The following is a 23347-nucleotide window of genomic DNA, read 5'->3' as shown; positions in this document are numbered from 1 at the left end:
TGCTAAAGCTGACAAAATGTCTTTTTGATTCCTATTCCTTGAATTACAAACCCATCTACCATATTTTGTCCTAAGTTTGCTGTGTAACTAGACTATAAAATATAACCTGTGAAATAACCCCCAGGGTCATCAGTTAACACCTACCCAGTAACTTGGAAAAAAGAAGTTACCACTTCAAGTTTTGTGTATTCACCTGAATAGTCAGGGAACTTTCACCTATTTTATTTAGGTTTTCATTTTTTCAAATTCCAACCAGAAGCTAAATACAATTGGAAACCAGTAAGCACTAAGTTTTACTCCAAAGGAGTAGGATCATTCAGATTTACTCCATAAATGTATGCAACCCTTAAGCAAAGCTTTTCTTCATTAAAAAGAAAACAAAAACAAAAACCCAAAAAACTATACAGTAGTCTTTCCTTATGTTCATTGCACAAGTGAGTTCTGCTTTTAGAGCTTTGACAGTGAATGGTTTTTAAACAATTTAAAGATCCCAACTTTAGTAACTTTTTTCTACTCCAAAAAACCCTCAAGTTTTCCTTTAGGATAGGGTAGAAACCAGTATTTTCTGCACAATTCACTGGGTTTTCTTTGTAATAAAAATCTCTTTAAAACCAAAAAGAAAAATCCTTCATCTATCATGGTTTCTGCAGCTATGAATTTCTCAGTTTTATAGCTGCTTTAGCTACCTCAGACTCCAGGTCTGTTTTAATGTGTATAAACTGTATCCACATTCAGCAGAATACTCTCCTAACAGCAACTTAGGGAAAGAGATCTGGAAATAAAATACATTTATGAGTACCAGGAAACAAACATGGCCCAGTAAAACATGAGGCAAGAATGCCTACAATGAGATGCTTTTTTTTCCTTTCATTTAAGAATTCTTTCCCGTGGTTGTGTATCTTTTTTTTTTTTTTTTTTTTTTTTCCTTTTAACAACCACTTCTGGTCATTAGAATGAATCTGACAGTGCTCTGGAACAACGGTGATTACAGCAAAGCTATTAAGTTTTTTTTAAATGTTATTTATATCTTTTACATTCACTTCTCACCCTCTAAATACTGATGACAGATGTCAAGAGGCAAAAACCAGCACAAATGGAAAGACCATCAAAAATGAGTATCACCTTGTGCTTTCAGATACATTTAAGCATTTCAGTGTACAATAGTCCTTTCATTTCACATTTTTAGTAAGATGCTGATGCAGTGCAGCAAATATGCAAAGCATCTTCTTTCACATAGTCCGTGCAGAAGACACACCTAATTTTTTTTAAGTTCTGAGACACGAATAACCAAAAAGGAAAAAAAAAAAAATCCAGGATGAACAAGTTTCAAAATGCATAGTGTTCTGTGCATGAGTCCATTTGCTTTAAATTCTGAAAGAATAAAGTATAAGAAAACAAGAAAACAAAAAACTGCTGCTGCACTCTGTGATCTTGTCCATTTTGCTGGTCAGCACTCTATTCTGGCATGTAGGGATGGAGGTGATCCTCTATGGTGCCAACTGCCCAGTGGGTAAGCTGTTCCTGTGGCAGGTAGAGGCAGATGCTGCATAACTTGAAGATTGTAGCTTTGTTTTTTGGAGTCTGGAAGGGGAATAATTTTAATAATCTTAGTAAGACTTTAACAACAGATTGTCACATGAAAATCTCCCCCATCACCGAATCAAGCAATCATGGACACAATAATAACGCATATAGAGCAAGGGAATTAATTATGGTCTGAACCCATAGGGACTTCAATCTAGTCAGGAAGACAAAACTTTGCCATATAAAATATAGAAAGAATAAACATGATTATAAACTAAATAAATGTTTAGAGAATTTATTAAAAAAATTAAATGTCTGGAAAGTCAACCATGGACAACTTGCCAACGGGAAATAAAGTTAAAGGCACTTCACAGAGATAGATCTAAATAGAGGGGTAAAGTCGTAATTATACACAGAAAAGACAACAAATGTGGTCAGAAGTTAGAGAAAAGAAATAGATAAAAAAAAGAAAAGACCTAAGGCATTACCTGGGGTAAAGGACTGGAAGAAAACGAGAGTATTACCATTACTACTACTAAAACATCTGCCATAGCAGACATGCTAGCTGCCTTCACAAATCACTAGTAAATGGAAAATGAAAGCTACCCCCCAGACCCGCCTTCCAAGTTGTCACTACAGCACTTCTTTAAAAAAAAAAAAGGGCAAAAGCAGTCTATACATGTAAATGAACTTACACATTATGCACAATATTTTTTCATTTTTTTTCCATTTTCAATGTTACAACCACCTTAATATCATTTATTCAACAAAGAACATGCTCACAGGAGTAACTGGTCTGAGATTTCACAGCTAGTAGGTGGCTGCACGTGGATGAGAATCCAGATTCTAGGCCTGTGCCTCACTACCACTTGCCCATCCAAAATTATCATTTGGTCTAGTTCTTTTCATACACCTTTTTTATGATAATGGACACAAGATCTCTGCTAGGTGATCCTGATCAAGTTCCTTAGTTTTCTGATTTCCTCACCTACAAAGTGGGAGTAATGAGACTTACACTTCCACAAGACTGTCGTGAGGGTTAAATGAGCTCATACTAGTAATATGCTATGCTACATGAGAAAATGCTCTGCATCACTTGCCATCAGGGAAATACAAATCAAAACCACAATGAGATACCACCTCACACCAGTGAGAATGGGGAAAATTAACAAGGCAGGAAACAACAAATGTTGGAGAGGATGCGGAGAAAAGGGAACCCTCTTACACTGTTGGTGGGAATGTGAACTGGTGCAGCCACTCTGGAAAACTGTGTGGAGGTTCCTCAAAGAGTTAAAAATAGACCTGCCCTACGACCCAGCAATTACACTGCTGGGGATTTACCCCAAAGATTCAGATGCAATGAAACGTCGGGACACCTGCACCCCGATGTTTCTAGCAGCAATGGCCACAATAGCCAAACTGTGGAAGGAGCCTCGGTGTCCATCGAAAGATGAATGGATAAAGATGTGGTTTATGTATCCAATGGAATATTACTCAGCCATTAGAAACGACAAATACCCACCATTTGCTTCAACGTGGATGGAACTGGAGGGTATTATGCTGAGTGAAATCAGTCGGAGAAGGACAAACATTATATGTTCTCATTCATTTGGGGAATATAAATAATAGTGAAAGGGAATATAAAGGAAGGGAAAAGAAATGTTGGGAAATATCAGGAAGGGAGACAGAACATAAAGACTCCTAACTGGGAAACGAACTAGGGGTGGTGGAAGGGGAGGAGGGCGGGTGTGTTGGAGGGGAATGGGTGACGGGCACTGAGGGGGGCACTTGACGGGATGAGCACTGGGTGTTTTTCTGTATGTTGGTAAATTGAACACCAATAAAAATTAATTAAAAAAAAAAAAGTAATATGCTATGCTGCCACTCTCCTACCAGGTCCTTCATTCTTCTATATTATGGTGCAAATATGGCAACATCTGTGGTTTAGGAAGATCAAGAACAGAACCTGAAAGAAGGGGGACCGAGGGGCATGAAGGACCAAATGCATCTATAACGAGGGTGACACCAGCCATCCCCCTTTGCCCAGGGGGCTGGGGTTTCTAGGATTTGGGACTTTCAGTGAGAAAACCAGGCATTCCAGACAGACTGCTGGTCACCCAAATTTAGTTCATGAGCTTAACAATTTTCTTCTCATTAAAAGGATTCAGGCTATTTGCTTCATAAAGCACAGAAAACATCCAACCTTGATCTAAAACAGGAGATAATTTACTACTTATTTAGCAAAGTAACTCCTTCAAGTCACCAGTCATTTCTATATATTATTGATCTATATATTTGCAGGAAAATGAAGTCTCTACATTAGTACATGGTCATTATTAAATCTTCTAGGACTAAAAGTCTGTTGTAGATTCCATAATATAAGTCAAAAGCCTGCTATTAAGTATTATCTCAATAAATTACTCAAAGTACACAAGTAATTAAAAATTAAAAATATCTACCATAAGAGAGCTAAGGTAAAGAAGAAATGGGAAAAAAAAAGTCCCCCAAACCCAACCAAGTCATGGTTTTTGTTGTTGTTTTTTTTTTTTTTTAAGTCATGGTTTTTGTTTAATGAAATCCCTCCACTGAAATTAACTTTCTTCTGTTAATTCTCACAGCTCTTATTTGTACCTATAATACTACAGGTACTTAAGACTTTCTTACAAGATACAAAATCAGTATTTAATCTTGCCAAGTGGTCTTCAGCTCCTTCAAGGCAGCAGCAGGATTCACCTTTGTATTTTTTACTACCTCACAGACTCTAAAAATAAACCCATTGTTTACTATGCAAAATTAGTATCACAAATACTCTTCTAAAAGTCTTTACTTAAATCTCCTTCTCAGACAGGCCTCCTCTGGTGGCACCATCAAAGTTCACACCCAAAAGCTTACGCATCCTACACCCACTTCCTTTGAGCGCTCATCACTGTCCAACGGCATACAGTACTGCTCTATTGCCTCCCTCACAGTGGAGTAGGAAACCATACAGACAGAATTTTTGTCTTGTTCACTGCTGCACAGTGCCTGGCACATAGTGAGTAGGCACTGATTTGTTGCATGAATGATAATTAAAATGATGCTATTTTTAAAGATTAATAACAAGGTATCTTACAAATTTTAAGGGAGGACATTCAGGTTTAGGTTGATGAAAATAATGTTCTAGAGAATAAACAATCTGGAATACCTGGATTGCTTAAATTGGAAGTGCGTGTTTTAAACACATGTGCATCTTTTATGGGACGCCTGTGTGGCTCAGTGGCTTAGCACCTGCCTTCAGCCCAGGGTATGATCCTGGAGGTCCCAGGATCGAGTCCCACATCAGGCTCCCTGAGTGGTGGAGCCTGCTTCTCCCTCTGCCTATGTCTCTGCCTCTCTCTCTCGGTGTCTCTCATAAATAAATAAATAAAATCTTAAAAACAAAAAACAAAAAAACCCCACACATGTGGATCTTTTAAATACTTCATCCCTTTAGATTTTTATTTAAAAGGTCTAGGGCCAAAGCTTCTCCAAATATAATGTGTTACTACTCACCTAAGGATTTTGTTCAAAACATAAGATTCTCTGAGTAGGACTGGAGTAGAGCCTGCGATTCTACATAATTGAGAATCTGTTATCATCTGTTGACCATATTTTACAAAGAAAAGCTCTACAGCAGCATTTCTTAAATTCTACTGCAGACTGGAATCATGACTTTTAAAAGCTCCCAGTAGTTCTAATACGCAGCGAAGTTTGGGAACCACTGTTTTAAGGTGGTATCTGTTTGATTTTTAAGTAACTTCAAAAATAATGCAATGTTGAAGTGGCAAAACAGAATTAATTAAGATATATAGAAAGCAGTTTGCTAATGAATAAGCTTTTTAAATAAGATATTAAGTAGTTAAAGCTTACCTGCAAGTGCTGTCTGTCAATGAAGAGAAACACTGACTGGTTAGGATTGTTGACAACAATTCCAGTCTTGTCCTTGCGGCTCAGTACATGCAGAAACTGTTTCTCATAGTCACCGTGATGAAACTCAAATTTGGCCTAATTAAGAAATAAGTTTACATGTAACTACAAAGACGTTACCTACCTGAAACATCTACTGCAGCTGTATGCATATAGGGTGTCCAATATGGCAGTCCAATAAGGCAGTCTTAATTTTAATTCATGAAATGCAGTTTAAAAATTCAATTATTTTTTTTTAAAGATTCATTCATTCATTCATTCATTTATTATTTATGGGGGGCGGGGACAGAGACACAGGCAGAGGGAGAAACAGGCTCCATGCAGGGAGCCTGACATGGGACTCAATCCCGGGTCTCCAGGATCAGGCCTGGGCTGAAGGTGGTGCTAAACTGCTGAGCCACCCAGGGTGCCCTAAAATTCAGTTTTTAAAGTTAGCCAGGGGGATCCCTGGGTGGCTCAGCGGTTCAGTGCCTGCCTCTGGCCCAGGGCGTGATCCTGGAGTCCTGGGATTGAGTCCCATGTCGGGCTCCCAGGATGGAGCCTGCTTCTCCCTCTGCCTGCCTCTCTATGTCTATCATGAATAAATAAATAAAATCTTAAAAATCAATCAATCAAGCTAGCCACATTTCAAATGCTCAATAATCCAATGTTACCAGTGACCACCATTCTGAACGGTCTATTGAGTTATACTCCATCACAGAAAAGTTCTAGTGGATAGTACTCCACTACAGAGTTTGACCTTCAAGAAAAACTGCACCAGTGACTAGATCCTAGTTCTCAATGATTTTATGCCAAATTTTATAAAACATTTGGGGGGGGGGGGTGCACACACACTGTACATGGGGTAGGGTGAAGGAGAGGAGAGGATTGCAAGACGACGCCCTACTGAGTGCAGAGTTCAATCTCACAACTGAGATCATGATAGGAGCTGAAATTAGGCATTGGGTCTTTACCCGACTGAGTCACACAGATGTCCCTAAAATGAGATTTTCAAATCTGACTCAAGACTCCCAAGTTAGTACTTTAATTAAGCCCAATGACATGTCTCTCCTTTCAATTACAAAGAACACACACTATGGATGGCTTTTATAAAGAAATATATTCCAATCTCAGCTGCACATCTCACTACTTATGTGACCTTGTACATATCTTCCCTACTTTACTAAACTTCAGCTTCCTCGCCTATAAAACAAATGGGTTCTAGCCCATTAGGACAGTGAAGAGGATTACATGCAATGTAAAGCCCACACCGGAAATATAGTTCCAGTCCTCACACAGACGAGCTTGAGGATATATGAAACCCCTGAGGGATACCTTGGTACCTCAATGGTTGAGCATTTGCCTTTGGCTCAGGTCGTGATCTCAGGGTCCTGGGATCAAGTCCCGCATCGGGCTCCTTGCAGGGAGCCTGCTTCCCCCTCTGCCTATGTCTCTGCCTCTCATGAATAAACTCTTAAAAAAAAAAAAAAACCTCGCAATTTTTGGAAATGTCATGTGGATTTTTTCCAGATTAATAATGTTTTAAAGGGGATCCCTGGGTGGCTCAGCGGTTTAGCGCCTGCCTTTGGCCCAGGGCGTGATCCTGGAGTCCCGGGATCGAGTCCTGCATCGGGCTTCTGGCATGGAGCCTGCTTCTCCCTCTGCCTGTGTCTCTGCCTCTCTCTCTCTCTCTACGTCTATCATGAATGAATAAATAAAAAAATCTTTAAAAAAATTAAAAATAAAAAAATTTTAAGTTATGAAGAACATGAGGAAGATCAACTCTAACCTCTCACAGAATGTCTGTGGAGACCAAATGCTGGGTGAAATGACTAAGCTAGTGGAGAATTCAAGAAACAGAAACCTTGGGACGCCTAGGTGGCTCAGTGGTTGAGTGTCTGCCTTCAGTCAGGGGCATGATCCTGGAGACCCAGGATAGAGTCCCATGTCAGGCCCCCCGCATGGAGCCCGCTTCTCCCTCCCCGTGTCTCTGCCTCTCTCTCTCTGTCTCTCATGAATAAATAAATAAAATCTTTCTAAAAAAAAAAAATAAAAAAAAAAAAAAAGAAGAAGAAAGAAAAGAAAAAATAAACAGAAACCTTAAAGAATCTTATATTTAGATTATGTTGAATTATTAAAAAAATTGTTAGTCCATTTGATTCAGGCAGTTTTTATTCTTCTGTTATAGGAAACACCAACATGGAAAAAGTCATTAGTTCTTGACATCTAGAATTTTAGCACCCAACTTTTCTTTTCTTTCTTTTTTTTTTTAGCACCCAACTTTTCTTATAAGCCATAACCTAAGCTAACATAAGCTACCCTACATAGGATTGTGTAAATATGATATTCAACTCTATCTCTGCACAAATTCAAATGTTTACTGAACTCTTAGTATATGAAATGCATGTTACTAGATACCAAAAAATATGAGTAGTTATTCTACCTAAGGGGCTCTTATACTGCTCAGAAAGATAAGCACATGCAAATATAAAACCTAACTTACTTCATAGCTTTCTTAGAATAAGAATGTGGTTATCTGTATAACTCTAAAATGGATTCTTATCTTCAAAGTGCCATGTGAAGAAGGGAGAGATAACTAGCCCGTGGGTATTGTGGGCAGTAGTAGCAGGTGATTCTGGATTGGGTCTTGAAAGAGGACAGTGATTTTTCCCTGTCCTCTTTCTTTACTAAGAAAAGGTAGTCTGGGAAATGCCATGCCCAGAGAAAGACCAACATAAACACTAATGTATCAAAATCAAATACTGTACAGGGAGCCTATCTGGCCGGCCCTGTGGGTGAAGAGTCTGCTTTCGGCTCAGGTCCTGATCTCAAGGTCCTGGGATCCAGCCCCAGGATTGGGCTCTGCTCCATGCTCATTGGGGAGTCTGCTTGTCCCTCACTCTCTGCCTCTGCTTCTGCTCATGTGCTGTATCTCTATTGAATTTGGGAAGGAACAATCCACACCAAAGGTGGGAAGGAATTGATTTAGGAAGGAACAGTCCACACCAAAAAGAAAACTAGTAAGTGGCATGAAAGTAATGTCCAAAAATAACGAAATATTTGAGTAGTGTGATGAACTAACCTGCAGCAAGAGAATTTAGGGACGAAGAGGAAAAAGATACTTTAACAGCACCTCCCAGCACTTCATAGTACTGTGAATATAGCAGAAACTCTATTGAAAAACAACCTGTACTCTGGTTCCAACTGAATCTCATTACTATTCAGATTTCCAAATGCCTTAAGGAATTAAAAAAAAGCTTTTCAAGTTAAAGTTTACCTTTCCTTTTCTCATTTATCTTAAGAACTATGTTATTTATATTTAAAGCTTCTCATTCAGGATACTCATTTATTTTATTTTTTTTAGATTTATTTATTTATGATAGACATAGACAAAGGGGGGGGGGCAGAGACACAGGCAGAAGGAGAAGCAGGCTCCATGCCGGGAGCCGGATGTGGGACTCGATCCATGGTCTCCAGGATCACACCCCAGGCTGTAGGCGGCGCCAAACCGCTGCACCACCGGGGCTGCCCAAGTATTAGAAATTTTAAAAAACATGAGAAACAGACCAAATTTTTCCAATAGCAAGTATATGAAAAATAAATATATATTTATGCATAATATAAATATACATGTACACTATATGTACTACATATATATTTGTGTACAATACAAATATATATCTCTCCTACCAGTGCTCCTGGAGAGCAGTTACAGTTGAGATGCAAGACCTGCTCTGATAACCATAAACATCCCTTAACTTTCCTGTCTTCCTACTTTTAAGATTTTATTTATTCACGAGACACACAGAAACAGAAGGCAGAAACATAGGCAGAGGGAGAGGCAGGCTCCATGCAGGGAGACTGATGGGGGACTTGATCCCAGGACTCCAGGATCACGCTCTAGGCGAAGGCAGACGCTCAACCAACCACTGAGCCACTCAGGCATCCCTGTCCTCCTCCTTTTTATATCCAACTCATATTCTCCCAACAAGTTCACATGAGTCAGTTATCGTCCACTAAAGGGAGAACATATAATACTTTTACCTATATTTAGGCCATATGTTATCCTTAGAACTTTTTTCTGTCAAGTGGAATCTTAGAAAAAGGAACAATAATTTATTTGAGCTGATGTGCAGGAACATTACCAGGGAAAAGGGGCAGTACACCAACTTGTCTATCATACACAAAAGCACCATAAAGATGCGTCATAGTAATAGATGAATGCAAAATTTTTTCAATAGTAATTTTCATGTTTCTAACCAATTAGCCTAAAACAGGCATTCTAATATTTAGGATGCTTAAAATGGGTTTTTAAATGTCGTTATTTAGGTTTCTAATTGTAAAGTACAGTGTCAAGTTATAAAACATATGTATATTATGTACAATAAAGAAAACAAGTCATAGCTATACTTGACTTAGAACTAACCATAACATTGTGGCGGATAATATTGTACTTTCTCCTGTGCGTATAAAAATACTATAAATAAAATTATGATCACTGATATTTGGGTAAATGCTCTAAAAACTGGAAACTTTCTAGTACATCAGTGACAAGTCAAAGTTAGCACAACGTCAAGGAAGACTACTTAAGAATCACTACCAGATTTACTTTTCCTATATATGTGTATGTGTGTATGTATTTATTTTAAAGATTTTATTTATTCAAGAGAGACAGGCAGAGACACAGGCAGAGGGAGGAGCAGGTTCCCTGCAGGGAGCCCGATGTGGGACTTGATCCCAGGATCATGATCTGAGCCAAAAGCAGATGTTCAACCACTGAACCACCCAGGTGACTCTCCTGTATAGTTTTATACACAACTCTACTTTTGAAAAGGGGTTGCTTTCTTTAAGATTTTATTTGAGAGAGCGAATGGGGGACTTGATCCCCCATGCGAGTGAGCATGAGTTGGGCGAGTGGCAGAGGGAGAAGCAGGCTCCCCGCTGAGCAGAGAGCCTGATGTGGGACTCAATCCCAGGACCCTGGCATCATTACCTGAGGTGAAGGCAGACGTTTAATTGAGTCACTGAGGTGCCCCTTGAAAAAGTTGGGTTTTTTTTGTTTTTTTTTTAAAGGGTTTCTTAACCGATTTCTTAGATTACACTCCTCTGAAAACTGGGTAACTAAGTATACTATTTCAGGAGTGTGTCGGGTACAGATCTAAAGTTCATTCTCAGGCCCCTCTACAAATCAACAAATATCTACCTGAAAGATTTTCTCTGGCCGTAATTTTGTTTTATTTTTCCCGGCCGTAATTTTAAAGACACATTAGGGTAGTTAGGACCACCTCATTCTCAAGAGATCTGTCACCCAAGTCCTTTCTCCTCTCACATCACAATATTCAAACAGAGGGGAGCAACTCATGAAGTAAAACTGATTAGAACAATGCATATTCCAAAAAATTTTCTTAACTTAGGCCCTATTCCAGGAGTTTTTACTGAGTGCACACCACACTTAGAAAAAAATACCTGAACAGGCCTAAAAGGCTCATCAGATTCCTTCCACCTAGAAAACAGGAGACAGACAATTTTTTCAATATCATTCCGAGGCCAAAGAATGAAATCCATCTCCTGAGTACAGCCAATTACATCCTACAAAAGAATTAAAAAAAAAAATTACTTTCAAAGAAACGAAGCTGTAACAAGCAATACCACAGATTACAGGTGTGATTATAGAAACATTTCATAAATACAAAAGATCTACTATGTATCATTTTATACATCAAGAGGTAATAGTAATAGGACAGTCTACAATCTGAATAGCTCATGGCCTAATTCTAATTTTTATCTTATAGGGTTCACCTACAGTCACCCAGTCCAATGTTCCTCACACCATGACCTAAATTAATCAGCACATGGTGAAAACTTCAACTGAAGCTGATTTTTCTTGTTAAGTCCTTGTATGTTTATTTCCATTTTTTAAAACCAGAATCCCGTTAATATTTAAGCAAAGTGTCTTGAAGCTAATATTAAACATGTTCTTATTACAGTTTAAGTGCTATTTTTATTATAGACGTACAGAAAACTATTTTTTCCATTCCTGTTATTATCACAGTCCAGTCAATTAATTTTCAAAGGCCAATAAACCTCTTTTGGACCTGTACATGGTTATCTCTAGCCTTCCCCAATCCCAGTAATTGTGGGGATCTCTTGGTTCAAGTATGTTCGTGTTAACTTCCAAAAGTTAGAGGTTGGGGAGCAGTAATTCCTTCTACTTTAAATTTCTTATAAGGAACATGTTGTTAGTTCTCTCCCCAAAATGAAAAATACAATGAACAGTAAAATATTCCCAGCAATAATATACACCATTATCAGAATACCACACATAAAAATATCCATATTTTATCTGAACTTTTTTTTTCTTTTCTTTTTTTTTTTTTTTTTTAAAGAATTTAGACCTGAGCTGAACCCAACTGTTTAACTGACTAAGCCACCCAGGCACCCTGAAGTCAACTTTTTAAGACTTGTGACCACAGTAACTACCCATACTTAGAGGGAAAATGCAAGTTTAAATCACAAAAACTTACCAAATCAAGAGTGAAAAACAGAACTTACCCTTCTCATAGACTGGTATCGAGGAGCATGGAGCTGTACCACATCCTTCTGTAAAAGCTCTATGGAACTTTCCAAGGAATAGCTGGAGTCTCGCACACCTTTCAGGATATTTTCTTCATAATTATTTGTCATAACTGGTATAACCTCAGACACTTCAAAAAGTGCTGATTTTTTCTTCTAAAAAAAAAGGGGGGGGGGAGAAGATGTATTAACTCGCCTGTAGTGCAGTCTTTTAACACCCAGTTCATATTACAATGTCATGTACCTTTATTCTAACTCAGCAAAATTATCAACTCAAGTAATTTCTGTGCATATTTTCAAATAGGTGGATCGTTCTGTTTTTTCCCCAAGCACACAAAAACAGGCTATCATCAGAATGTTTTACTGCATGGCTTCATAGTATTATGGTATCTGTAACATGTAACTTATACAGTATATCTTAAACACTATGAGAAACAAACACTAGACATACTTAACATTTAAAAAAAATAAAAAGTGATTTACTCTTGATGTAGTTTTATTTAACTGATTCTACATACAGCTCAAATTAAATCTCAGCAGTTTAAAAACAGTTGTACAAATTCAGTTTAACTCCTTAAAAGGGTCAAGTTTCATTACTCCTTTTAGATATTACATAACAGCTGTCTATATGAAACAAGAAAAAAAAGTCTATCAAATTGAGTTTCAAATTTAGTTGTGACCAAGTGCTCATCAATTTAGGTTGTAAAATACATGAACTACTCAGGACAATTGCCTGGGTACTATCCATTCAGAGTAAAAATGGGATTTTATGGTGTTAAAGAACTAGATGATACAACTTGAGGCATCTTATATATTAAAGAACTAATTTCACCACCTATGTCTTAGATTTCTAGTGAACTTCATCATAGTATCTCCAATTGAAATCTGATCTTAACACTTCTGCAGTCAGCGTATTAAAGAAGACAAAATGGAGAAGTAAATCCTTAGTACTACCCAAACTTGGGATAATCGCTTCAAAACCACTTTGAAACCACTTTACAAAGCTACACTCAAGCAGCCAAGAGCATTCTTAAATACAGGCATACCTTGGAGATATCACGGGTTGAGTTCCTGACCACAGCAATGAAACAAGTATCACAGTAAAGCGAGTTGAATTAATTTTTTGGTTTCCCAGTGCATATAAAAATTATGTTTACACTACATTTTAGCCCATTAAGTGCACAAGCATTAGGTCCAAAAAAAAAAAAAAAACAATGTACATATCTTAATTGAAAAATAATGCTAAAAAATGTTAACCACCATATGATTTCAGCAAGTTGTAATAACTGATAAGTCACTGTAACAAATAGATTAATAAAAAAAAAGCCTAAAACATCAAGAATTACCAAAAAGTGACCCAGAGACATGAAGTGAGCAAATACTCCTGGAAAATGACACTGATGGACTTACTCAACCCAGGGTTGCCACAAACCTTCAATTTAGAAAAAACAAAATATCCACGAGGCACAATAGAGTGAATAAAACCGAGGTATGCCTGTACTAATAACCTTTAAGAGTTACGAGTTGGGAAAATGCCCATGCCCGGGAAACTTCCAAACACTAAGCACGTGCCACATGAAGAATAGATTTCTAATCTGAAATTAGCTCACCACCTAAGTGCAAAAATCAAAGTAGTATTTCCTTACATTCATAACCTTATCTCATGCCAGAGATCATTGAAGAAACTGTCCATTTTAAGTTGCACAAAAAATACTGCTTTGATCCTGTTCTCCTTGACTACTCACAACTGTTTGCTATTTATAACTGCGGCGTTACTTCCGAATGTGTTCACCAGCCCCCTCCAAATTTAAATTTCCTTTTCAGGTCCTTTGAATTTTAACGAATTGCACTTCTAAACACAAATTAGCCATTTTCTGTTCCTAAAAATTAAAGTGTGCTGTATTTCATCAAATGTACCATGAGAAAAGGTACCTTTGGTGTGAAATTGAACAAACTACTTTTAGCATATAAAGATTTCAATTCTGATTCACCACTCTCAAATACCCCACTTAAGATCATCTTTAAATTCAGCTATCATGTTCTCTATGTAACTCCACATAAGTGCACTTTATTGTGAAATACAAATCAGTTTCAGTGTTGCTCACCCCCCGGCTAACTACAAAAGGACCTTATGGAGTTTTAGAGCATCTCCAAACCAAGGAGCACTCAAGCCTTCCATTGGTCATCATCCTGCAGCCACAGGTGCAGGGAACCACCCAGGAGGATTTAAGTTAAGGCACACACATACACTGGTGTCAACCACTCTTTAACCTAATACGCAATTATTTACGGCTAACAAATTAACAGACACTTACAAAAATCACTTGTGCTAAGTCACATTAAGAATTTCAAATTACCTTCTCCTTGAATACAAAGGCAATATACATCTTGAAGTCAAACTGGTCAGCTAGAGATTCTTTTTTCTTTCTAAGCTGAGCACGTAGTCTGTTCAGAGCTTGTTTCTTCCGGGAGTTTGGGTCCCCCATTTTGAAATACAGGTGGTACTAAAGCCTTTGGAAATTGTCACTAAACTATGGGCACTTTTTCTTAAGACTCAAGTACAACAGAAACAAGTCATTTTTTTTTCCTGCTAATATGATTGAATAGCTAAAATCACGACCATAGCCCAAAAACTGCACCTTCTGGCAATATTAGCAGACTGTCATATTACAGGGTCAAGAAACAAAAGCTGGTGTCCAGTCATGTTTGGACAATAATATCTGGGGTTATGGGGAAAAAGGAAGGGGAGAAAGGAAAGAAAGAGGAGAAAATACTTGGAACTAACTTTTTAGAAAACACATTTGGCTTAAATGCCAAAGTAAAGGCTTTTGGGGGAAATGAATAGCCTATTATCAGGATTTAGGTGTGCAATAAAACACAGCTGACACCAGTCCAATCCTTAAAATCCATCCGGATTTTTGCCCCTCTCTTTAGAGAAGGGATTATGAAAAGGAAGGAAGGGGGTGGGAAGTGTGATGATTCCTGCTTTCCAAATACCCAAATAAAAAGAATTACAAAGAAAAAGGGTAAAGAAGAAGAAGAAGAAGAAAAAAAACCCAACCCCCCCCCCCAAAAAACACGAAAACAGGGTAGGTGAATGAAACTGAAATATCCAATTGGATTTTACCCAGCCAGATCCATGGCTGTAGTACCTAATTAATTCTTAAGTTATTTCAGATTTCACTATTGCTATGTATTGTCAGTGCTTGTTATTGATTACACTTGGTGGTGAGCAAAGAGAAAAGTGCAAAATCGGTAGAGACAGAAGGGGAGAGGTACAGGGTTTCCCTGCAATCAACTACAGTGTATACTGGGGGCGGACAGCTGTTGCCCAAGGGAGCCATGAGAAAAAACAGCGGAGTCATGACCAGCCTCCCCATCACCCACATTTTCACCCTCAGGCGGCTGCTAGTGCTGCTGCCATGGAAAATCATGATGGCAGAGAGAGCGGGGGGCTCTGACACGATATGGTAGCTATTCGGGCTCTGTGGTTAGGCCTGGTTAACGCCCGGGATCCCAACACCCCCAGCTTTGCAGTGAGTCCCACATTCCCCCGGGGGAGCCTTCCCTAGGAATCCGCCCCCGTTCACGACCGCGGGGAGGGCGCCTTATCTTCCTGCGGGCATTGCTGGGGCCCAGGTGGCGGGTCCTCCTCCCAGATCCCGGAGCCCAGGCCGCGAGAGCCCGGGGACCACCTGCCTTCCAGCCCCAGGCCCCACCCCCGCCCCCTGCCTTCAGCGGCAGCGACTCACTCGCACCACGGGAGACACAGGATCACTCAGGTTTTCACTCATTTCATCGTGGAAACAACTCCCGCCCGGATAGAGGCGGCGGGAGAGGGTAAATGGGAAGGATCAGTGGGAAGAAAAAAAAATAGTTCTGTTAATACTACTTTTTTTAAAGTACGCCCAGCCCACCCCCCCTTCAAAAATAAACACACACACACACGCACAAAAAAAACCCCAAACCAAAAACCAAAACCCTGAAGTTCCCGGACTCTGGCTGAGCTCGCTCTCACGTGGAACAGACCATGTTTCCCGAATCTGGATCGCTTTAAGGTGGGGTCATGGGTCGGCTTCCCCGAGGGGCAGGGGTGGCTCCGAGGCGGCGGGAAGGCCCCTCCCTGTCCCCGCGGACGCCGGGACTCACGGACCGACTCTCGGGGGGGTTCGGGCGCTCTAGCCGCAGCCTGCGGGCGGAGCGGTGGCGGCGGCGGAGGAGGCGGCGGCGGCGGGAGCGCTGCTCGCGGCACGGGCGGGAGCCATGTCAAGAGAACACCAGCAGCCAACAGAGCCCCCCCATCCCCGCTGCAGTGCGCACTGTGACCGGGCCGCCCGCGCTGCTGCCGCCGCTCAGCCCCCACCTGGGACCCATAGTCTGGCTCGGCGCCCCGGGCGGCGGCGGACGGAAGGACGCGAAGGAGGCGGCGGCGAGAGACAGAGCAGGAGGAGCGAGGAGGGAGACGGGGAGGGCTGGCTCTGACGGCGGAGGGGAAGGGGAGGGAGGGAAGGGGAGCCCTGCGCTAGGGGTCCGTCGGCGAGGCCAACCCCCCGGAATAAAGTTATTTCAGTCCAAGCATCTGCTCGCGAGGCTCTTCCCCCACGGCCGGGCTCCGGCTCTCGGCAAGGAAGGTCGCGGGGACCCGGAGGGGGAGAAGCCGAAGCGGCGGGTGAGCGTCCGCGCTGGTACAGCCTCGTTCCCCCCAACCGCGGGCTGCGGACACGGCGGCGGCGGCGGGCGCCTCCCGGTCCGGGGCAGAGTCGCGTTTGAGAAGGGAAGCGAGAACAAACAACTTAAAATGGCAGCGACGGCCGCTGCGTCACACGCCCCTAAGCGGAAACGCCCAAGACGCTCTGCGGCTGCGCAGCGCGCGGGCCGCCACCATCTGCGCCGGGCCGGGGGGGGCGGGGAAAGGCTGGACGCCCCAAGTGGTTCGCGGCTGTCAGCACAGAGGAGGCAAGGGCGGGGGAAGAGGGTGCGAGGGAGCGCGGCTAAGCGGAGGCTGGGAAGGGAAGCTTCTGAGCGGATCTTCCCGCTTCAAAGGGGGAGTGTGAGAAGAGAGACTCCCCTCTCGCGCAGCTTGAGGCTTCCACGGAGCGTGGCAAGGGACCGCCCAGGCTCCCCCCGCCCCCTCCGTCAGAAGGTCCCAGCGCCTGAGCTGGCTCCTCGCCCCTCCCCGCACGCGCGTCACCAGGCCACGCCCCCTGGCGCTCGCAGAGAGCACCCGGATGGACACGCTCTTCCGGGGTCCTGGTTAGACGGTCGGATAGGTCCGGCAGCGAGGCCGCGCCCCGGCGGCGGAGGCGGGGGCGGAGTCAGGGAGGCACTGGGAAGTCTGCGTGGGAAGGTCGGCGGGAACGTCCGCGTTCGCCTCGCTGCGCTTCATTTACAGCCTCGGCGGGGATACGAAAACGAGCGAACGCGGGACGGCCAGCGCCCGCTCTGCGAGCTCCGTCCTGCTGCGGAGAGTCCCCCCGGCCACGTGCGCGGGCGTGAGGGCGGGCCTCGAGCGCCGACGGAGGTCACCTGCGCCGCGGAGCCAGCGCGGCTGCCGGGACGGCGGAGAGCGACAGGGCACCTGCCCCGCGACTTTGTGCGCCCCGTGTCACCGGACGGGGTGTGCCGGGGTCCCCCGGGACCTCAGACCCAGGCCCCGGTGCCCCCCCCCGTGTCACCGGACGGGGTGTGCCGGGGTCCCCCGGGACCTCAGACCCAGGCCCCGGTGCCCCCCCCCCGTGTCACCGGACGGGGTGTGCCGGGGTCCCCCGGGACCTCAGACCCAGGCCCCGGTGTCCCCCCCCCCGTGTCACCGGACGGGGTGTGCCGGGGTCCTCCGGGACCTCAGACCCAGGCCCCGGCGTCCCCCGTGTCACTGGACGGGGTGTGCTGGGAACCTCCAGGACCTCAGACCCAGGCCCCGCTGTTCCCCTGTGTCACCGCCCGGGGTGTGCTGGGAACCTCCAGGACCTCAGACCCAGGCCCCGGTGCCCCCCCCCCCCCCCCCCCGTGTCACCGGACGGGGTGTGCTGGGAACCTCCAGGACCTCAGACCCAGGCCCAATGTGTTGCACCATATTTGGAAAACACGAAGAGGGTACTGTTGGTAGTTGGCCTTGTTCGCTGAATACACGTTGAGAGCCATTTTTCAGAGCTCCGATGTGCCGCTAACACAGTTTTGTGTCTAATCAGCAAAGGTCACTACTTGTCAGAAGTAAAGCTATGCTGTATGGTGAAATTTAGAAGTCTATTGTGTCTTCAAATGATGGCCCTTGGGAAAATCAAAATAACTTATCTACATAGTAACCATTTGTCCCCCAACCATGAGCCAAAAAAATAATTGGGAGCCACCTTTCCATATAAATTCTTGTCCAGAACTGAAGGATGAGAGTCCTGCGGTTTCCATATTTTCACTAACCTTGAAAAAATGAAGCTAATGGGGCACCTGGGTGGCTCAGTGGTTGAGCGTCTGCCTTTGTCTCAGGGCTGATCCCCGGGTCCTGGGACTGAGTCCCGCATTGGGCTTCCTGCGGAGAGCCTGCTTCTCCCTCTTCCTGTGTCTTTGCCTCTCTCTGTGTCTTTCATGAACAAATAAATAAAATCTTTAAAACAAAAAAAGATGAAGCTAACATTTTGCTAGGGCTTCCCTGATGTATTTTCACAATCACATCCTAATGATAATTGTAGATGTTCACATTTGAAGATTTATAACATTTTGTTACCCCCCACAAAATGATAAAAAAATTAATGCTGGTTCATGCCCTTTTCTACCACAAACATTTTTTTTTTGTTACAGCAAATTATAAATTCTCATCTGTACAAACATATATCACATTTGTAAGACCAACGTTCAAAAGTAAAAACGAGATGGGATCTCATTACCAGAGGTCCAGTGGCTGCAACTGGCAAGGGGATGTTCTGCTCTCAAGTGGGATACCGAGGCATACACAGCTAGTAAAACTAGAATCTCCATCCTCACAAAACTTGGGACAAAGCCTAACGGGCAAAAAAAAAACCCAACCAAGATTCACATGAGAAACTGACAGTATCCAAAAAAAAAAAAGGAAAAAAAGAATAAGAAAAAAACCTAACAGTATCCTGCACTCCAGTCGATGGATATCATTATGTCATTGTCACCTTACTTAAAACGAAGTAGAGGACTAAGAGAAGGAAGCCATAGCAGTATATAAAAGAAAATACACATTTGCTACACAGTGTATTTAAATTGGTTGCATTAAAATAACGATATTAAAATTTCATCACAGGTTTTAAAACCAGGACAATACTGCTCTTTGATTTTTTTTTTTTTTTTAAGATTTATTTTAGAGCATGAGCAGAAGGGGCAAAGAGGGAGGGAGAGAGAATCTCAAGCAAACTCCACAATGAGCATGGAGCCTGACTCAGCGCTTGATCCCACCACCCTGAGATCATAACCCTAGCAGAAATCAAGGGTTGGACACCCAACCAACCAACTGTGCCACCTAGGCACCCCTGATTTTCTTTAAAACTGCAACGTAGTGACTCTGTTGGTCATATGCATGATTGTTGCTGCAATGTGCTACTTAAAATAAAGGTTACCAAATAAGCTAGGAATCCCATCTGCAAGTTCCAACCTTTCTTCTTTCCACTTCAATAGGCATCACTGATAAATCAATCTTATGTATAATTCCTTACGGCTAACCCTTTTTTAGGTAAGATTTTATTTATTCATGAGAGACAGAGATGGAGACAGAGGGAGAAGCAGGCTCCTTGCAAGGAGCCTGATTTGGGACTCGATCCCAGGATCCCGGGATCATGACCTGAGCCAAAGGCAGATACTCAACCACTGAGCCACCCAGGTGTCCCACCCTTTTACCTTTGGTAAGATTACTTAGTCCTCTACAACTTTTTAATATTGGGAACTATTTAAAATATTCTTAATGCATAAAAATAAAGACTTTGGCTTTTTTTGGTAAATACTTATAATATTTATTTTTACTCAAAGTGGAAGCTCAACTTTACCCCTAAAATATAGCTCTGCTGGACAGCAGTGAATGGGCTCTGCTGGGAATTCTGACAGGAGAGCCTACTTCTCATCCCCAGCCCAAGCACAGACCACCATGTTCCTGATCTCTAAGACAGACCAGTACTGAGAAGTAGCAGGTGAATGGCTTGAAAAACAAAGGGAGATCGGTTTGCTTCCTATACTGTTTTATATTCCAGTAAATTCGCTTTGAATACAAATTCCTGTTCAGATACTTCTGCCTCGTTGTTTTCAGGGGTTTGTATGGGGCTAAGGGAGTCACAGGAGAACAGAGTGCAACATTTCCTTGACTTCAGCCTAACTGCAAGACAACTCTTCCCTAGGAATGTTTTTTCCCCCTATTTTTCTCAAAATAACCTTCCACAGAACTCTGCCTGGACGTGCTCCTTGGTACCCTTGAGACTAGTGAAAAATATACTGATTGGAAACACAAAGTTCCCTTTGCTCCTTTGACCTCTGCCCCTGCCCTTGCCTAAGTACAGATGAAATACACAAGCCATAGACACTGCTTAAAGTTCAATTTCAAACGTCTTCCTTCTGTAAGTTACTGGAGAAAGAGTTGGTGGAGAGGTTGGATACGCTGCTTGGACTTGGTTTTCTAATGCAGCCCCCGGGCTTTGAAAGGATCTACCAGGCAGGTGCCTGCAGGAAACTATCTCCTGAGGCCACCCCACCACCATCTGTCTATACCACTGAAAGCTACAGAACCGCTGAGGTGCTGAGCAGGTGGCTTAAGGAAGGGACTAGCAGTATCTCTGCTTGCCTCATACTGAGGGACTGTCTTTTGCCAGACCAAGCTGGGAGGCTGAGAGGGGTGTCAAACAGAGCCCAACATGTTGGCTACATCTGGAAGGGGGTGATACCCACTCCAGGCCCATTTGGGGCTGGGTAGGGCATCCCATTGGCCACAGGACAGGACAGGCAGGGACAAAGGCTGGCGGCAGGGGTGCGCCCACACCCACTAGCATGGGCTGAATGGTGAGGGATGCATTCTCTGGGAATGGCTGTGCTGGCAGGGTCGTGGCAGTGGGTGGAGGAGGCTGCAGAACTGGCTGTGTCAGGACAGGTGAGGGCTGGGGCTGCTAAGCCTGGATGCCCTCGGGTCCCTCTTCTAACCAATGGTCAGCCTCAGAGGGAGTGTATCTGTGACCAGCCTGGGAGAGACCTGGAGATGCAGCACCAGAAGACTGACCCCACTCCATCCTCAAATGTGTGACTGCAGTTCCCTTGTTAGTGGCATAGGGGGCATGGGCTTAAGGGTGAGTCTCACGCACAAGCGCACAAGCTGTTGCTAGGGGTGCAAAGAGCAGTGGGGTCTGGCTCAGCAGGAGGCACTAGGAAGGCCAAATCCTGCTTGAAAGGCAGGAGACTGCGATGCTACCACTGTACTGATTTGGTCCTTGGGGCAGACAAGAGGGGATCCTCAGAGGGCGTGCTGAAGGCACAGTGATCTGTGAACCCAGGGAGCTGATGTTCTTTGCTCCCCTCCTGCTTCTGGCACTTTCTTGCCATCTTGCAATTTGTTTTTTACGATCTCCTCTCTTGCTCCATGGCTGTTGTGATACGGAAAGGCCCTTCTCTCGTAACTGGCATCAAAAGTAGCAGTCACTTCATCATTTCCATGTTGCATCTCCTGCTTCTGTTTCACTTCTGAACAGGCCACAGAATCACAGCCTTCCACACGGCTCAGCCCATCACCCGTGTCCATGATGGCCAGGGGGCTGGGACAGACCCCGCACCCAGCGCCCAACCGTCTCTGCCAGAGAGGCTCTATCAAAGTTCCTCACCGAGGCCCAGGAAGAAGCTTTTTCTATTGTTTGCTCAACTATGAGGTCCTTAGTTCTTTCATCCACCTGCTGGACACCCACAGGACTACCTTAACTGCTTGCTTTCCAGTTTTTCCAAAGAAGCCTTTGAAGAACTTCTTTTTTTTTTTTTTTTAAGATTTTATTTATTTATTCATGAGAGATAGAGAGAGAGCGAGAGAGAGAGAGAGGCAGAGACACAGGCAGAGGAAGAAGCAGGCTCCATGCGGGGAGCCCGATGTGGGACTCCAGGATCACGCCATGGGCCGAAGGCAGGCGCCAAATCACTGAGCCACCCAGGGATCCCAGGAAGCTACATCTTCCAGGACTAACCCCTCCATCTGTCTGCCACTAATGTGGACCACTGGCCCTCCAGAACATAATCATCTTTCTTTCTCCTTAAACTTTGTTATGGCTTGTTCATTTCAATTTTCACAAACTGGCTCTGCATCTTGGCTGAGCCCTTTACAAGCTGTGGGACTCCAAACGAGTTTCATAACTTCCCTGAGTCTCGGGTTTCTCATCTGTCCTCACTGAGGTGTCTGAGGGTGGCTTGCACGCCAATACTCCAATCTATGGATGTGCTGGAAAGTCTCGTGTTGCAATGGCAGCTCTGCTGGACCTCCTCCCTGGAAGCCCCAAGCCTGCCCTTGCCTCCGACCAGTTCCAGCACCACTGTCTCTATCTCGGCCACCAGTTGCTACCAAGCACCACCATGGGCCACCACCTCCTCTGTGACAACAGGCTCCTGGTTCATCCTTCTTGATCTGGCCCTCATTTGTACCCATGGTCATCTCCATAGAAGAGTTTTTCTAATAACAGCTACAAGTGTAATTTACACACCATAAACACACCTAAAGTGTACAATTTGATGGTTTTTAATATTTTCAGGGTTGTCCAATCATCAACACAATGTTAGGACATTTTCATCACTCAAACAAGAAACCCTGTATCCATTAGCAGGTACTCCCCTTCTTCTTCCTCGTATTAGGCAACCACTAGTCTATGTTCTATCTCTGTAGATTTGCCTTCTCTTATATTTCATATAAATGCAATCACATGATGTGTGTCCTTTTGTGACTGGCTTCTAAGCATAATGGTTCATTCATGTTGTGTTGTAGGATGTGTCAGTACTTAGTTTCTTTTTAATGCTGAGTGATAGTCCACCAAATATTTCATTTTTTTAAAGGAAAATTGGTATGTAACACTATATAAGCTTCAAGTCTACATTATAATTTGATGTTTGTATATACTACAAAGTGATAACCACCATAAGTCTAGTGATTACCCATCACCATACATCTGAGCCCCTTTACCCATTTTGCCCAGCCCCGAACCCCCTTCCCTTCTGGCAACCACGACTCTGTTCTCTGTATCTATGAGTGTTTTGTTTTTTAGATTCCACCTGTAAGTGAAATCATGTATACAGAATTTGTCTTTCTCCATCTATATACCACATCTTCTTTACCCATTCATCTATGGATGGACACTGGGGGCTGGTT

The 23347-nt window shown here is 43.3% G+C and overlaps 1 protein-coding gene and 1 pseudogene across 2 annotated transcripts; both read right to left on the bottom strand.

Annotated features, from left to right (window-relative positions):
- Positions 1-179: 179 nt before the first annotated feature.
- On the bottom strand, positions 180-15909 carry C12H6orf62 (chromosome 12 C6orf62 homolog). Of its 2 annotated transcripts, none has more exons than XM_025999293.2 (5): positions 15774-15909; positions 12001-12177; positions 10915-11037; positions 5413-5547; positions 180-1581 (listed from the first exon to the last, which is right to left on the bottom strand). In XM_025999293.2, exons 1-5 carry the CDS (start codon positions 15813-15815, stop codon positions 1456-1458), a joined length of 603 nt encoding a protein of 200 aa, XP_025855078.1. In that variant the 5' UTR covers positions 15816-15909; the 3' UTR covers positions 180-1455. The 2 variants fall into 2 exon arrangements, with proteins under 2 accessions (XP_025855078.1, XP_025855077.1); XM_025999292.2 differs by having other exon boundaries at positions 14379-15886.
- Positions 15910-20549: 4640 nt separating this feature from the next.
- Positions 20550-22269, bottom strand: LOC112920420 (protein numb homolog; annotated as a pseudogene).
- Between the last annotated feature and the right edge of the window lie 1078 nt (positions 22270-23347).

Source organism: Vulpes vulpes, chromosome 12 (genome assembly GCF_048418805.1).
Source record: "Vulpes vulpes isolate BD-2025 chromosome 12, VulVul3, whole genome shotgun sequence".
Classification (NCBI taxonomy): Eukaryota; Metazoa; Chordata; class Mammalia; order Carnivora; family Canidae; genus Vulpes; species Vulpes vulpes.
Note: the sequence above shows the minus strand (reverse complement) of the source record. Positions and strands in the feature narration are given on the sequence as shown.

Coding starts and splice junctions, on each gene's coding strand:
- C12H6orf62 (XM_025999292.2), bottom strand. CDS start 14,507: ATGGGGGACCCAAACTCCCGGAAGAAACAAGCTCTGAACAGACTACGT. Junction 12,178..14,378: donor CCTTTGTATTCAAGGAGAAG/GTAATTTGAAAT, acceptor CTTTTTTTTTAG/AAGAAAAAATCAGCACTTTT. Junction 5,548..10,914: donor AGCCTTTTAGGCCTGTTCAG/GTATTTTTTTCT, acceptor TTTCTTAATTAG/GCCAAATTTGAGTTTCATCA.